The sequence below is a fragment of the Felis catus genome, chromosome A3 (genome assembly GCF_018350175.1).
Source record: "Felis catus isolate Fca126 chromosome A3, F.catus_Fca126_mat1.0, whole genome shotgun sequence".
In the NCBI taxonomy this organism is placed as follows: domain Eukaryota; kingdom Metazoa; phylum Chordata; class Mammalia; order Carnivora; family Felidae; genus Felis; species Felis catus.
In genome coordinates, this window is record NC_058370.1 from 24409554 (window position 1) to 24427490 (window position 17937).

The 17937-nt window shown below is 42.2% G+C and overlaps 1 protein-coding gene across 9 annotated transcripts in view; it reads left to right on the forward strand.

Annotated features, from left to right (window-relative positions):
* Positions 1–17937, forward strand: part of NCOA6 (nuclear receptor coactivator 6) — a 109363-nt gene that overhangs the window by 88261 nt on the left and 3165 nt on the right. For 7 of the 9 annotated variants that reach the window (XM_045053714.1, XM_045053717.1, XM_045053718.1 and 4 more), the window contains 4 exons: positions 630–3635; positions 6427–6495; positions 9270–9306; positions 12714–12862. In XM_045053714.1, coding sequence (XP_044909649.1) covers positions 630–3635; positions 6427–6495; positions 9270–9306; positions 12714–12862 — 3261 coding nt within the window. The remainder of the gene's footprint in view (positions 1–629; positions 3636–6426; positions 6496–9269; positions 9307–12713; positions 12863–17937) is intronic. The other 2 variants (XM_045053716.1, XM_011280865.4) reach the window with 2 other exon arrangements.

A 17937-nucleotide genomic window follows, 5' to 3' on the forward strand; every position in this document is an offset into this window, starting at 1 on the left:
GAGCCTGAAGGATGCAGCATGATGTATGGAGCCAGTGGATTGGCGTCATTTTAAATCCCTCTTAAGGCATTGAATCCTAGAATTGTATATTTGCTTCTGTTGAAAGAATAAAAAGCCTATCTTTGATGCTGTTGTTTTCACAAAATCACACCTTAAAAAATTAATCTTGATAACAGAAGAAGTGAGTCCTAAATGCCTTACTTCATTCACAAGTACAGTGAAATATTTATTATTCCCACATGAGACCCCAGTGCTGGGTGGTCAGCTACTTGCTATTGATGGGAATTTTTCTCATTTCACCTGAATGTTTGGCTGGGATAGACTCAGCCACTTTCATTGCATAGCACAGAGTGTCTGTCTATTACAGTCTTAGTACAATAGTGCCTCATTCAGACCTTGAAGACTAAGGAGCTCCAGGTTCTTGATGCTTTGCTTTTTGCTTCCTTAAGCTGTGTGCCCCTTTGCTTATGTCGGATAATGAGGAGCTGCTCCTGCCCCCCTGGCAGTGGGCATGCCTAAGCTGTTTGTGCACTGTCTGGGCCACCTAGATGAGTATTGCTTGGCTATACTCTAAAAGTTGCTTTTCCTGCCGAAAATCTAACTTCCCTGATTTTGGGGGCTTGTTTTAGGTTATCCTTCTCAACCAGTTGAACAGAGGCCACTTCAGCAGATGCCTCCTCAGCTCATGCAGCATGTGGCACCCCTGCCACAGCCACCACAGCAGCAGCCGCAGCCACAACTGCCGCCACCACAGCAGCAGCCACCACCTCCCAGTCAGCCACAGTCGCAGCAGCAGCAGCAGCAGCAGCAGCAGCAACAACAACAACAACAACAAATGATGATGATGCTCATGATGCAGCAGGACCCCAAATCAGTTAGGCTTCCGGTCTCCCAAAGTGTCCACCCCCCACGGGGCCCCCTGAACCCAGACTCCCAGAGAATGCCCATGCAACAGAGCGGCAGCGTGCCTGTTATGGTCAGTTTGCAAGGACCTGCTTCCGTGCCACCATCACCTGATAAGCAAAGAATGCCAATACCTGTGAATACTCCTTTGGGAAGCAATTCAAGGAAAATGGTATACCAGGAGAACTCCCAGAATCCTTCTAGCTCACCACTGGGAGAAATGTCCTCGCTCCCTGAAGCAAGTGGCAGTGAAGTACCATCTGTCTCAGGAGGCCCAAATAACATGCCTTCACATTTAGTAGTTTCCCAGAATCAGTTAATGATGACAGGGCCAAAACCTGGACCATCACCCCTTTCTGCAACTCAAGGTGCAACTCCCCAGCAACCCCCTGTAAATTCCCTGCCCAGCTCTCATGGCCACCATTTTCCAAATGTGGCTGCTCCAACCCAAACATCTAGGCCTAAAACACCGAACAGAGCCAGCCCCAGACCCTACTATCCTCAGACACCCAACAATCGCCCTCCTAGCACAGAACCTTCAGAAATCAGTCTGTCTCCAGAAAGACTCAATGCCTCCATTGCAGGACTCTTCCCCCCACAGATTAATATTCCTTTACCTCCTAGGCCAAATTTAAACAGGGGCTTTGATCAGCAGGGCCTAAATCCAACAACTTTAAAGGCCATTGGGCAAGCACCTTCGAATCTTACCATGAATAATCCTTCCAATTTTGCTGCCCCACAAACTCACAAATTAGATTCTGTGGTGGTGAATTCTGGAAAGCAGTCTAATTCTGGAGCAACAAAACGGGCTAGTCCGAGCAACAGTCGCAGGTCTAGTCCTGGGTCCAGTAGGAAAACTACCCCAAGTCCTGGGAGGCAAAATTCAAAAACCCCTAAACTTACTCTGGCCTCTCAAACAAACACACCTCTGTTGCAGAATGTGGAGTTGCCAAGAAATGTATTGGTCAGTCCCACTCCTTTGTCCAATCCCCCTGTACCTGGGAGCTTCCCTAACAACAGCGGGCTGAATCCTCAGAATCCTACTATGCCTGTGGCTGCAGTGGGAGGTGTTCTGGAGGATAACAAGGAGAGCTTGAATGTGCCTCAGGACAGCGATTGCCAGAATTCCCAGGGTAGGAAGGAGCAGGTAAACATTGAGCTCAAAGCCCTCCCTGCCCAAGAAGTTAAAATGGTTGTTCCTGAAGATCAGTCTAAAAAGGACGGGCAATCTTTGGATCCTAACAAACTTCCCGGTGTCGAAGAGAACAAAAATTTGGTGTCTCCTGCTATGAGGGAAGCACCCACATCGTTAAGTCAACTTCTTGATAACTCTGGAGCTCCTAATGTGACCATTAAACCCCCTGGGCTTACAGATCTGGAAGTAACGCCTCCAGTAGTTTCTGGGGAGGACCTGAAAAAAGCATCTGTCATTCCCACACTGCAGGATCCGTCTTCTTCTAAAGAACCCTCTAATTCCCTAAATTTACCTCACACTAATGAGCCGTGTTCAACCCTTGTGCATCCAGAATTGAGTGAGGTCAGTTCTAATGTTGCACCAAGCATCCCTCCAGTAATGTCAAGACCTGTCAGCTCTTCCTCCATCTCTACTCCCTTGCCCCCAAATCAGATAACTGTTTTCGTTACTTCCAATCCTATCACGACTTCAGCTAATACATCAGCAGCTCTGCCGACTCACCTGCAGTCTGCATTGATGTCAACAGTCGTCACAATGCCCAATGTGGGTAGCAAGGTTATGGTTTCTGAGGGACAGTCAGCTGCTCAGTCTAATGCCCGGCCTCAGTTCATTACACCTGTGTTTATCAATTCATCCTCAATAATTCAGGTTATGAAAGGATCACAGCCAAGCACAATTCCTGCAGCCCCACTGACAACCAACTCTGGCTTGATGCCTCCCTCCGTTGCAGTTGTTGGCCCTTTACACATACCTCAGAACATAAAATTTTCTTCTGCTCCTGTACCACCTAGTGCCCCTTCCAGTAGTACTGCTCCAAATATACAGACTGGTCGACCCTTGGTCCTTAACTCACGAGCCACCCCTGTTCAGCTTCCTTCCCCCCCATGTACAACTTCTCCAGTTGTCCCTCCTCATCCCCCTGTCCAGCAAGTGAAAGAAATGAATCCAGATGAGGCTAGTCCTCAGGTGAGCACCTCAGCAGATCAGAGCACTCTTCCCTCTTCACAGTCAACCACAATTGTTTCTCCCCTTTTGACCAATAGTCCAGGCTCCTCTGTCAACCGGCGAAGCCCAGTCTCATCTAGTAAGGGCAAAGGAAAAGTGGACAAAATCGGCCAGATTTTGCTGACCAAGGCATGTAAGAAAGTTACAGGCTCTCTTGAGAAAGGGGAAGAGCAATATGGTGCAGATGGAGAGACTGAAGGCCAAGGGCTAGAGACCACAACTCCAGGGCTCATGGGAACAGAGCAGTTATCCACAGAGCTGGACAGTAAAACCCCAACACCCCCAGCACCCACTCTGATAAAAATGACCTCTAGCCCCGTGGGCCCGGGCTCCACCTCAGCAGGACCCAGCTTACCTGGCGGTACTCTCCCCACCAGTGTACGCTCGATAGTAACCACTCTGGTACCCTCTGAGCTCATCTCTGCGGCGCCGGCCACAAAAAACAATCATGTTGGCATAGCATCTGAGCCACTTGCGGGTGGCCTAGTGGAGGAGAAGGTGGGATCTCATCCAGAGCTTCTACCCAGCATAGGTATGTACTCGGGGCCTGGCATCATCTCCTCGTGTCAATTTTTTGATGACCTATCCCACAAAAGAAAACATGACTTCTCTTCTACTTGGTTGAAGAAGAGTGGGCTAAATGGCAATAGTGGTAGTTTCATTTATTAGAAGTACATTGGGAAATATACTTGAAAACCCGTGTTAAGTTTACATTCATTAATAGGTTCTCTCTCAGCTCCTAAAATAATGGCAGACCTTTCATTTATATAAAGCTTTTCATTTTACAAGGAAACATCTTTACCTGTTATCTCACGTTATCTTCATACCAACCATGTCAGGGAGCCGTTAACCCAAGTCCGATTCCGTGAGTGAGAAGATTGAAACTCAGGGTTCAATATTTGTTCAAAGTTGATACTGTGAACCTTCAGTTTAACATTGTCTCTTAAAGGTGAATAGAAGTTTCTGCAAGCTCTCCTTACCATGATAATGACTTGCTCTTGACAGTTTCAGAGCAGGGTTCTCATAGCCCCTTCCTCATTATACTCTATCCCAGGGACTATTCCTTTCTGACTGTCTACTCCAGAGGAGAACTTTTTAGAAAACTAAGTTTCATGACAGTAGACACAGGAGAAGCAAAGTGGTTGAGAGACAGATAGGCTTGAGTTAGTATCACAGTGGCACCATTTACCAGCTCTATGGGTTTAAGTAAGTTGCTCAACTACTCCAAACTTGAGTTTCTTCCTTTTGTAACAAGGGAACAACAGTAGTTGTAAGAGTTCACTGAGATAATGCATATAATGTGCTTAGCACAGAATATAGTAATGAATAAATGGAAAAAAATTATTACTGATTTCTCTTTGACACAGTTTTTCATAAATTAGACCATTCCAATTCATGTATATCTAGTTCAAATTATTTCCTATGTACTGTTAAGATGGGCAAATCATGGGAGCGTAGGTATCCTTATGCCTCCCCTCCCCCCTTCACACCCCACCACACCCCACCCCCCCACACACACGCACACACACATGTCTCTCCTGTGAGACCTAAGTGATCCAGAAGCTCTATTTCCCCCAAGTGGAGTCAATCACACAATGCCAAAGCTGAGAAGGACCTTTGCTATATCCTAGGGCAGCTAACAGTGCTTTTCTCGTTGAATGCAAGCTAAAATGTTTTGAGTGGTAAGCACCTAGGAGGAGGGTCAGAAAGAACACAAGCTTCAGGTTATGATCAGAGTTCAAATTCTAGTTCCACTGGTTACCAATCACAGTTGGATGAATTCCTTAACCTCTTATAAGCCATGTTCTTCACCTGTAAAACAGAGTTTGTAATTCCTACCTCCCAAAATATACAAAGATAAAAGGAGAAGACAGCATAATGTGGCCAGCACACTGCCTCACACAGAGCTTTAGAAAAGTTAATTCCCCCTCTCCCTCTTCAATGCTAGAGACACGGAGAGATAAAGACCCTTAAGGAGTTCATTGCCGTTGCAGGAGACAGAGACTTCACAGGGCTGGGTGCCCTAAGTTTCTGGTTCAAATTCTGTGAATGTAGATGACTCCTAAGAATGAAAAAGAAACCTGGTGTGAGTTAAATATATTTTCTGCTATTAAGTGTTTCTGTTGTACTTCTGGAGGGATCTGCCCACCCCCCCCCCTCACCCCCCCACTGCACACACATACCAAGAGAATAATGATGAAGTGATTAGGGAATATTTTTATATGGGTCATATATAATACTAGAGAAATATATGAGCTTTGGGAAGATGAACCTGCAGTTTAAAAAAACCTCAATTTTAAGATTGTTTCCATTCTTCTAGGTTTTTATCTTGAAAATGTGAGAGATCAATACTGGAGTTAAAAGTAGGATTTAAGATACAGTTTTAGGCTTTATCAGATAAACATCCAAAAAAAATTCTTAACACAAGAAGGCATTATTGACTAAGCAGGGAGAGAAATATACAAAATTCACAATTTCCACAAGAGGATAAAACAGTTACTAAGTTTATCTAGGATGTTAGACTGAAATGTCAAGATAGGAGGACGTAATCCTTGAATGAATGTGGCATATCTATGCCCTTAATCTTTATTGTGTGATCCAATAAGCTTCCATTCTAGAGTACATTGTGTATCCTGTTCCATTCCTCTTCAGGGACCTAAGTAGTCTCTCCGAAGGCCCTCCGAAGCCTAATTATGATGTTTCTCCCTCTAATGTACCATCAGTTTTCTCAGTCTAGAATTGATCTCCTTTTCTTTCGATTCCCATAGATAGCACTTTCTACCTTATGAATCTTCTTCATATAACATCCCAGTGGACTCCAGAGTACCACATTTGTGTATCTTATCTTTGATACTGGACTGAACAAAAAGAAAAATTAGTCTCTAACGGTGCCTGGAACAGCGCCTTGCCCCTAGGAAGTTCTTGGTAACTGTTTGTTATATAAGTAAATAACATCAAATAATGTATTCATCAAGTATGAATTGAATATCTGCTCGATGACCATCACTCTTGCCAGGTGCTATACGAAAGTACAAAATGAATTTTAAGATTCAAGTCTCAAGGGGTGTAGTCTTTAGAGGAATGAGAAATTTTTTAAATGCTGAGGTAAATGGTATCATTGTTCTCTGCAAGTGGTTCAGTTTGCCTACTAAGGTGTGTTTTGGGGGTTAAGTTTTGAAATGTCCTTTCAAGGCCAGTTTCAAGTACTGCCCTCCAAGCGTATGTGTATTTCAGCAGTTACTTGGCCCTTGAGTCAGTCAATGCCTTCGGTTTTGTTGAGAAAAGAAAGTAAAAGGCCTGTATTTTTTTTTTCCTTGCCTTAGCCCCTTCACCGAGTTTAGTTGCAAAGGAAACTCCAGCCACAACACCACAGGGGCCTGGTGCCAGACCAGGTAAGGCATGCTTTGGAAAAACTTCTCTGAGTGGAATGGATTATATGTGAAGGAACTGCTGCTGTCCTCAGGGTGCCAGGAAGTGACTGAAACTCTCTCACCTGCTGGCTTCAGAGCAGACCTCAGATGAGTGGCAGGGTTTGTGCAGGACTGTTAGGGTTCTTTTCCCCCCGACTGGCTTGCTGTCTTATGCATTCCTGGTGTCAGCCAGGGAACCCAAGAAGGGTGTTGCGGTGCCCATTGTCTGCCACCTAGCTGTGGATGGTTTCCATTGGACTGTTTGCCCTGTTGCATGACCCTGGCACTCATAGCTGGCAGCTGACTGGCCCATGGTAACTTGCTAGGGTGGCAAGCGTTCCTACACTTAGTAATTGCATATTCATGACAGGAGTGGAGGCTTGTTCTGAGAACCTCTGCTACAGTGAGGTAGCCACTTTTCCTGGGAGTCAGTCAATTCAGTCCTCTCTGGATGGCATTATATTTCCCATGACCAAGAAATTGCAAATAGCATGAAGGATGGTGTTTCTGGAAGGTGGAGTCCATGGTAATCTGACAGATAATTGCTGTGGAATGCTGGGTCAGCTCAGAATGCGTGAGGATCTTGATGGCAATAACAGTACTGCCTTCATAGATAAATAGTGTAAGTGTGTTACAGTTTAATCTTGGCCTGGCCCTTTGTCACTGAACATATTGAGAGATACCAAAAAAAAAGTATGACACTTTTCACTCAGAGGTTAGAATCTCATTTACAGTCCAGTTCACACTTGAAAAAATTTGTAAGGAAAAAACAGTATTACCATGTTTAGCTTTGTGGGCCTAAATCAGTGAAATTAAGCTATAACTTGAGATTTTTTTAAAGATTTTATTTTTAAGTAATTGTTACACCCACAGTGGGGTTTGAACCCATGACCCCAAGATTAAGAGTCACATGCTCCACCAACTGAGCCAACCAGGCACCCTAACTTGTGTTTATTTTAAAAGCTGCTTCAGGTGCTATGTGCTATGTTATGTTCTATTGCACACTCTGGGTAAAATCAGGCTTCTGAAAAGAATGGTTGAGCAAAAAGCATTTCAGCCATTCAGATTCTTCCTTTGCTACCAACTACACACATGACGCATGACATTGTGCTAGGCACCTGACAAGGATAGGAGTGGAGCAAATCATTCACAGAAGGTATTAGATGGTAATGTTCATTTTTGGCGAGAAAAGGAGCAACTAAAAGAGGAAGGGAATTACATTTTCTGCCCCAATTCTTTACTCCAGAAAAATGTGCTTTACTATATCGTACATCTTCCTCAAAATAATTGGCCAAAGAATCCTATTGCTTTTAAAAGTTTGACTTAAATGAATCTCCTTAAAATACCCTCATAGTCACTAATTGCCTCACCAGATTCCTTTGATCTCTACTAATGTGAATTAGCTGTAATAGTGTTAAAGTTCTCAAAAGCACTGAGTTTTGTTTCACATGAGCAAACTAATAAAATTTTTTGGTAATCAGCCTCTTTTGAGCTGTTTTCATTTTTGAGCACACATTACCTGAGTTTGTGTGCAGGCAACAGAGACCCAGTGAGCTGGTATCTATTTCAAGTGGAGGGTTTCCAGGTTTTATGGGTTAGATGTTGGGAGCTAAGTAGCAAATGAGAAGCAAGGATTCCCTCATCTTGCATTGAAGGCAGAGGGATGCAAGGGATTCCAGCATGAAGGCTGCATTGACATGAGTATCCTAACAATAACAACAGCTAATTTTGAGTTCTTACTAAGAGCCAGGTGCTGTACTGAGTTTTTATATGTATTGTTCCATTTAATCTTAATTTTGAGGTGAGTAAAGTGGTTGTCCCCATTTTTCAGATGAGGCATTGAGCACAGAGAGTCAAGCACAGGGTTACATGGCTAATCAATGGCGTCAGAATTCTAACCTATGCACTCTGATTTCACTGCCTTCAAGGAAGTTAACGTGTAATCTCTGGGGTAGATGAGGCATGTACACTGAATCTGCTGTGCTGAATTCTCTATAAGGGGAGGCAGGAACAGGTACAGAGCTGTGGGAGGCCAGAAGCAGGAGAGATCACTGCTGTCTGGTGCATTAGGAAAGTCTTCTGGAAAGATGAAACTCTAAAAGCGATGTTTTTCTGCTGATGCTGAGAAAGAAGTGCCTGGTAAACCCATAGAATATTCATTTAAGCAAAACCCTGCTAGACAAATTACTGAGATTTTCCTTTCTTAGAGGGTATTGTGGGGAGTTTGAGGAAGAGAGGAATGTAATGGAGTCTGTAGGCATTATCTCAAAGCAAAGCAGTCTGCACTCTGTAACTCAGTGAGGAAGTCCTTTGGAGGAGAATGCATCCTTAATATATATTTAAGACATATTTTAAGATTACTGCCTTTAAAAACAAGTATGAAGAGGTTAGGGATATTTTAAGAAAGAAACCAATCTCTTCTACAGGAGAGGAAGAGGCTTATTTTACTAATCTAGTTATAGCTGGGTGAAATATGAACCAGGTAGTGTGAATTTAGTTCTATTGATCCAAACAGGATTATTTCACAGTGTGGAGTAGAAATAAAAATAGACCAAGTAAGTGTCTTATGCCCCAGACTACTGAGTTGTGTCCCTGCCAACTCTGTCTCCATACCATGTAGGGTGAGGATCCTGCTGGGCATGAAGACATGTTAGCCTAAATAGGGCATTTAGAATTCTGAGACACCTCCCTTCTCCCAGTGGACATAGACACCAGAAGCTCCCACATCTCATTTCTGTCCTTTGTATTTTTCACAGAACTCGAGGCAAATGCTGCCATGGTCTCTGGACAAAGGTAAGATGATCATTCTGCAGACTCAGCGTGAAAACAGCGTAAGCCTCTTTGAAGGGAAGGGTATCGGCTTTCTCATCCTTTAAACCTCTCTTCACCTTGTCCTTTTTCCTTGACTCATTGTGCCAGTCTGTTTTCCCTGCTAAAACAGGGGAGCTGTCATGAGTCCTAACCCCTGAGAGGTAACATTTCCCTTAACAAAGCTTGGTGGCCAAGTTTCTACCTTTTTTGGTTGTTTTGAAAATTGAATGAGATAACATGTTCAGCACTCACCATAGTGAGCAAATAGTAAGTTCAGTATGTAAGAACTGTTGTTATATTGTCATTAATAATAGTCCTTGCAACACCTTCTAAAGCATAGCTGTTTGATCCTCCAGGCATAAGAGAGAAAGCCAGACAGGGTCTGAACCCCAAAATTCATGCTTTTCCTGTTATACTACAAAGCCCCACATAACCTAATAAAATGAAATACACCTGTGGCTTCACTAACTCCACGGAAAGGAGGAGGAATAGTTCCAAAAGTAATTCCTTTTTTAATCTAGTAATGCATTGGATAACATTTTAGAGAATTTATCATATTTGTACAACTTAGTTTATAAAACACCTTCACAATCATTTTCTCATTTAATCCTATCCACCCTTTGAGGTGGTCATAATAACCAACATCTATCTGAATGCATCTCATGCTATGCACTGGGTTGCAAGCCCCTTAAGTGTATCATCTCATTGAATTTTCACAGTATCTATTAGGAAAGTAAATTCTGTCTTACCGGTAAGGAACCTGAAGCTCAGAGAAGTCAACTAAATTGCCCAAGGCCACAGATTTAGTAAATGGTGCAACTGATATCCAAACTCAGGTGCCCTGATTCCAGAACCCTCACACTTATGTATTGTAGCAGACAAAATGGGGATTATAGATCAAGAACCTGAAGCATAGAGGAAGTTAAATATCATGTCCAATAAGTATATAGGTAAGACTTGACCCTTGTTCTTCTGCCTCACAGATTCATTGGCATTCCTACTACATATTTCTCCCTGTTTTTATTTGAATTGGCTAATATTTGAATTCATTTGCCTTTACCAAGCATACTCCAGCTGTGTGGCTACACAAAGAAGATAATCAGATCAAAAAAGGGTATTTGTCTCCAGAGCTATCTGAGTACTGACCATATGAACAGTAGGACAGTACTTCTGTGGCTTTTGTTTTGCCAGGAGAAAGAGGCACCTCTGTTAGGAATCTTTCTTCCTCAGAGACTTTGACCATTTTCGGGGCTCCTAGCCAGAAAGCCATCCTTTACCAACTCTAAAAGGATGTGTGAATACCCCTGACTTACAGTTCTGCCCCAGCTCTGGCCTTGCCTCTTCTTCACTTGACTTGGTTCATGGGGCAGTTGTTAGATATAAAGCAAGATGGTGAACAGTATGGCCAAATTCCCAGCTATCGTACCACCAGTGAAGGGTCCTATGGCAGGAATGAACAATGGAGGGGTAGAGGGAGTTCATAGGCCATGGTTCATGCCTCTAAGGAACTCCTGATCTAATGGAAGGCAGAAGATATTAAAATAAAATATGCTGTACAACCTGATGGGTGCTCTTGAATGCCAGATACAGACTGTGAACCCAAAAAGAAGAGACAGTTTTACTTGGGGAGTAAGGGTCAAGGAAGACTTCCCAGAAGAGACATCCCTTTAACCAGCTTGTTTTGTTGCATTACGTTTGTTTAAGTTCCATGCCTTACAAGCAAGTTTAATCAGCGTTTTTTCCCTAATGATTTTGACATGCATTTTTTTTTGAACCATGCAAGTAGTAAAAAGTTTATTAAAGAAAATTTGAAATTCAAATCAGAGAATTAAAAAGAAGAAAATTACCAGAGCGCGTGGGTGGCTCAGTCAGTTAAGTGTCCGACTTCAGTTCAGGTTATGATCTTGCAGTTTGAAAGTTCAAGCCCTATGTCAGGCTCTGTGCTGACAACTCAGAGCCTGGAGCCTGTTTGGATTCTGTGTCTCCCACTCTCTCTGCCCCTCTCCCACTCTCACTCTGTCTCTCTCAAAAATAAATAATAAACTTTAAAATTTTTTTAAAGAAGAAATTACCAATAAACCAGTATTCCTACGACTCAAACAATATTCACTATGTATATTTTAGTTCATTTTCTACTTCTCTTCAGAGTATGTATACAGATAGGGAATATTTTATATATAAACACACATATATATAAACATAATATTTTTATATAATATATAGTGATATATATATAAGCATTATACACACGTGTATTTCACACCCATTCATTCGTATGTAGTTACATATATATGCTCAACATGTATTGTGACGAAAATAGGATTATACTATTCATAACATTGGTAACTTTTTTCCCACAGTAATGTGTCATGAACAGTTTTTATCATTAAATAGCTTTCTACAACATGATTTTTCATGACTGAATGTGAATGTGCCATGTTTTAGTTTTAAAATCTGTTGTAAAGCATTTAGGTCTTCTGTCTTTATTAGTACTTATGTAATGCTTTGACATCCTGTGTGTAATTACAGCTCTGTAAAAAGATTTGTTTCCTTAGGCACCTAGAAATGGAATTGCTGAGCCAGAGGATTACACCAGGGTTTCTCAGCCTCAGCGTTATTGACAGCTTGGATCAGATAATTCTTTGTTGGGGTTGGGGGGGAAGAGCTGTCTCATGCATTATAGAATATTTAGTGGCATGCCTGGCCTCTGCCCAGAAGATGCCTGTAGCATCCCCCACTCAGTCACGGCAGTCATCTTAACAATCAGAAATGTCTCCAGACATTTTTAAATTGCTAAATGTCTCCTGGGAGGCCAAAATGCCCCCTATTGATAACTGTTGGGTTACATAATTTACACTCTGATCAGGAGTTTCTGTCCTTATACCCTCAGTAGTACTGGATATTACCAATTTTAAATCTTTGCAAACTAAAAAAAGGGGATTGAGGTAGGGGTAATCAGTATACCCAGCAGTATATATACTCTGAATACATTCTCATGTGTATTCTATAATGTGACTTAGGCCATTATTTGATTATACAGGCTCATATACTTTTGAAAAGGAATATTGTTATTTTAAGAAAAGCGTGAGGAAGTTTCGGAATTTTTATTCCAAGTTCTTAATTTCTTTTACCTGTTTTTCCACAATTTCACCAGCAATATGCTTTTTAGTATTTTATTTTACTACTGTAACAAGCTAGACTCACTTTTAAATTGTGAGTAATATAGAAGGTATTTTGTTTATTGTCCCAGAGTCGAATATTTTCTCTTCAGAATGACTGTATAGTTCTTAATCTCCTGCCTCACAAATGAAGCTCTATCTGAAGAGCCTTTTTTTGTGTGTGACTTGATTCCCTCTCCTTCTTGGAAACTTTGTGCTTCCCTCTGTCAGCAGTGAGCCCAAAGAGATCATTGAAAAGTCCAAAACCCCAAGCCGAAGAAACTCCCGAACTGAAGAGCCAACTGTGGCTTCTGAAAGCGTGGAAAATGGACATCGCAAGCGATCCTCTCGGCCTGCTTCAGCCTCCAGCTCTACTAAAGGTTAGCAGTGCAGTGTGGGTGCTTTTGTGGGTCAGATAGAAGAATGGGGTCTTTATCACCACAGCAGAGGACTTTGTCTTTTATCTATGCTTCTGTTACTTTGACTTCTACTGTCTGTCCCTCCTTTGTTTGTTAGTTCATTTACCTGTGTGTTTTCTGTGTATGTGCACAGAGCAGCAAGCACTGTTGGGGGGAAAAAAAAAAAACATAACAGGGCAGATTGATTCGTGATCACCACTTCAGATAAGTGCTCAATATGGCCCAGCCATCCTTCTGTGATCAACTCTCTTTTCCACTCCTCTGGCCCCTACTTTCTCTCCCCTCTCTCAGCAGAGACTCTCACCTCTCCACAGAGAAAATAGAACTGCTTCAGCTGTCACTACCAAGACCTAAATCTACTAGGATCCTCCTTTGCTCCTACTATAATAGAGCAGCTGTCCCTCCTCAAGTCTAAGGCCAGTTCCTCCACTTGTGCCTCTTTGATCCCATCTTCTCTGACCTTGTCAAGAACCTTACACTACTACCAGTTTTCTTTCCTGTATTGATTGCTGTCTCCTTTTTTAATTCATGATGTCCTTGGTTTCTGTGACCTAGAGCTCTCCATAGTTTTCTCTCTACCTCTCTGGCTTTTCCTGCTCAATCTCTGTAGCCAGTTGTTAGATGTTGCCCTTCCTCACACTTTGATCCTGAGTCACCCTTTCTCTTCAACTCTTCTCTCCCTAATTGATCTCACTCATGCCCTTCTTTTTTAGTTACAGCTTTTCACAGATGACTCCTAAATTTGCATTTCTAGTACAGACCTCTAAAAATCTTAGACAACTGCATGTACATCCTTACCAGGACTTCAAATTCAACATGTCTGAAACCAGACTTGTGATTTTCACCCCCACTATCAGGTCATCTGCCAGTGTTCCCCACCTCAGGGAATAGCACCACCATCTGTCCATTGGGCAAGTCCTCCTTGGCATCTCTCCCTCATCCTCACATCTCTCATGTTTGTTACCAAAAGCTGCTGATTTTATTTCAAGTGGCCCAAATTCATCCCCTTTGCCCCATCTTCATTGCTACTGTAGCTTAAAACCCTTTGGTGATTTACATTGTAATTTGGATTAAAGTCTGAAAGTGCCAACATGGATTAGAAAGGTTCTGTGTGGTCTGGCCCCTGTCAGCCTCTCCTGGCCTCATCTGACTTCCCTCAGCAACTCAGACATGCCGCCCTCTCGTCACAAGCCTGTGTGTGTGTACACCCACTGCAGGGAGTGTTTTTCCCTCTTCCTTCCTCCCTTCTCCTCATTAACCTACTCTTTGTACTTAGCTCACTTGACACTGCTATGAGGAATCACAGCCCCATGTTCTCCTTCATAATACCACAGCTTTAATTTTATATTTATTTATGTGATCATTAATATACATGCCCTGTTAGGGCAGGAGTTTGTCTGGTTTTGCTCACCACTATATCCTCGGTACCTGGTACAGTGCCTTATACAAAGAGGTATATAATCAGTAACTATTATATTAATAACCATCTATCAAATATATATTAAGTACTTACTACATGCCAGGCTCTGGGGATGTAATAGTGAAAAGGGAGAGTCTCTGTCTTCATCATATCAGTTATATACCAGCCAGAAAGACAAATACAGCGTGTTAAATGTTAAATGCTATGATAACAAACTTACATGGTACTGTAGGAGCATATTGCTGGGATGCTTTACTCCTCTGCCTAGTCATAGAAGGCTTTGAAAAAATGATGTTTAAGTTGAGACCTGAAGAATGAGGAGGCATTATCCAGGCTGTGGGAGTTGAATGAAATATTCTAGGCAAAAGTACGGCATGTGCAAAGGCCCAGATCTGAGGGAGAGTCATCCCCTCTGGGAATGTGCTGAGCTTGAGTAGCTCAGCTTAGGCAAGAGGTGGAATCCTGGCCAAGTGCCTGATACCAGCAGGGCTGCTGAGACGCAGTCCAGTACCATTGGGATGCCAACCTGAAGATGAGGGCAGGTTGTGGTGCGCCAACACAGACACTGACCTGAGAACTCAGCTGTTATTGGCAGGTTGTGTTTCTCGGCAAGAATTTCACGACTCCTCATGAGAGCCCCTGGGTAAGCCACAGGTCTACAGATCATACAGGTAAAGCAGAGGTGTAGAAGTTACCTTACCTCAGCCCATCAGAGAGGGAGGAACCTTTTTTCCTCTCCAGGCATATTGTGTACACCACAAGCAGAGTCCTCTTAGGTATCCCCACTTTGATGCCGAAATGGAATCAGCCACTTTTCTTCCTCCTCCCTGGGAATTATCTCCCAGGCAGAGATTTGTTTGGAAGGAAGCACTCCTTTCAGTATATTGAATACTAAACTTAGAACACTAAAGGGAGGATTCCTAGAGTTCCGTGGGAAAATCTGCTTCCCCTCAGTTCTTTGTATTCTTTATTTAATGTTTGTTTATGTATTTATTTAGAGAGGTTGAGACAGAGAGAGTGCAGGGGAGGTCAAAGAGAGAGGGAGAGAGAGAAAGAATGCCAAGCAGGCTCTGCACTGCCAGCACAGAGCCCATTGCGGGGCCTGAACCCATGAACTGTGAGATCATGACCTGAGCTGAAATCAAGAGTCAGACACTTAACCAGCTGAGCCACCCAGGTGCCCCTCAATTCTTTGTATTCTTTTGGCCCCTCACTTTCCCAAAGATCGAAGTTTTCTAGGCTATAGAATATGGTGTGTAATTACCTTTAAAGCAGGAAATAAGTGTTGACCTTTAGAGATGTCACACACCAGATTTTTGGAAACTTCATCTAAGTCCAAACCCTCAAGATAATAAGGATGTCATTTATAGTGTACCAGAAAGAATTAATCAAAGGAGCAGCTGGGACAGTTAAGAGGAGATGCCCAAATTAGAGCCAGTTTGTAGAGAACTGCCAGCCAAGCAAGGATGGAAAGCTGGAACCTGTTTTAGAAGAGGGTGGGGAGTAGGCGTGTACACTTAAGGACGTTGTCCCAAGGTGGTATTCATGTATTCCAACATGGTATTCATGTTGGAATGCCTGCCCCATCCGTGTTCTGAAGCTTAGCAACTAGCTTAGGAAAGGCCATAATGACTTGAAAGCTTTGTGAGTTTGCATGGAGGGGTGCTGGATGTCTCCTGAGAAGATAAAGAGAGCTCCAGCCAAACCCCAGGAATCAGTCATGTACACATCTCTACATCAGCTTCAAGCCCTCAGGCTCCCAGTTCTGAACTCCTAGGGTAACTTACCTTTTGTACCCAAGATGAGTGCTATAGCTGTTTTGGGTTTTAAGTGCTAGAGCTCTTGGATCCAAATTAAAGAATAAATATGCATATTATTTGGGCTGCTATGTTGTATCCAAAACTCTGAACCAAAGTCATAAAATAACTTTTTGTGATGTGTTTGAGCCCATACCGAGGGAATGATCATAAAATATCATGGTGGTTTCCTTCAAGTTTTGAGGGGAGAAAAAGGTTTGCCTTTTTTGCACTCATACAATGTGGGTCATATGTGCACAAACAGAATCAGAAATGGTCTGTGTTTTTCATGAGAACCTTGAAATCAGCTGAGAAATATGAGCGGTGTATAATGAGAAATACTGGTACATTTGTATTGTCAGAGAACCAGTGACATTAATTATGCTCCTGCTGTGAGAACAGAGTTTGCTTATCTCATGCTGGCCAAGGCCTCCTGTACTGCCAGGTTGGAGCAGGTGGGACAGATTATTTCTGGGCAAGTCTAGAGAGGCACACGTGGTTAATAGGTCACTCTTTAACCTATTGTTTTGTTTTTGATTGTTGGGTTCCCCCCCCCCATCCCACTTTTAATTACAGACACAAAAATTGGCTCTCACAAACTAGTGAGCTTCTTTTTAAAATTGCGCTTGATCAGGTGTGTTGTTACAAATATGCAAATGAGTAGTTCCACTTCCTGATATGAGGTGTTGCCTATTAACACAGAAATGATTTTTCTCATTTTTCTTTTCATTCTTCATTTACTCTTCTGTTAATAATAGTTTTTATGTTATACTTTCAATTGGAAAAAAGATTAGTAGTTAAAAATGTAAAGTTCAATGCATAAGTTTGAAACCAGGGAAGGTATGCTAATATGAAGGAAGTTCAGAGCAACCTATAATCAGTAGCAGCTGTGGGTGTTCCTGGAATGCCTTAAGATGCCTCTGATAGCAAAGTGGGGTGAGAGTCCTACCCTCCCCACAGCCAGTGACTTGAGAAGCAACAATCTCAAAAAACAGACATTCTTAAAATGAAAATGTTATTGTGGAAATGTAAATGAACATAATATGGAGAAAACTCTGAACAGTAACTGCCTGAAACTGCACTCTTGTAGTAGCATCATTCAGAAACCAGCCATGAAAATTTTGAAAGGAAAGTTCCAGAATTTTCTTTACAAATAAATAGAAATCTTGGGTAGAAGTAGTACAGTAAAAAGCATAATGAAGTGAGCGAGGTCAAGGTCATTTTCTAAAACTCCTTGAAAGGTAAAGGTAAACTCCACATAGTAGAAGATTTAATAAACCCTTGTACTGTAGATTTGGCCAAATTTGCTTAAGGTCAAAATGAGGCAACCAGTGTGTGGGGGGTGGGGGGGAATGCCCATGTCAAATTATAAATGTAAATGTTCTCCAAGGATGTATATACAACCATCTGAAAGACTGTTATTGACCCAGTTACTTACCATATACTTTGTTCTAAAATATTAATATAAATGATGTTACTTTTAGTCTTTGGACTACTTTTATATCTCTCAAGACATTAATTTGTAAAAATCGTTGATGGTTTAAAAAACTTGGATTTTCCAACAATGTATGTAATATTTATTTTGCTAGTATGGTATTGAGTATGGGACTTGGGAGTGGGATTATGCACAGTCAGTTAAGGTAGGCAGCCTTTAGGAACAGACTTGATGTACACTCTGAATGTACCATCAACCACTTCATTACTTCCCTAGAATTCCTTTACCTTCAAGAGGTAACCTCCAGATTCTCTTATTGTGTTCAGCGGAGTAGTAAAAGTTGTAACATTTTGGAGGAAGTATAAAGTTGAACTACAAAAACAAA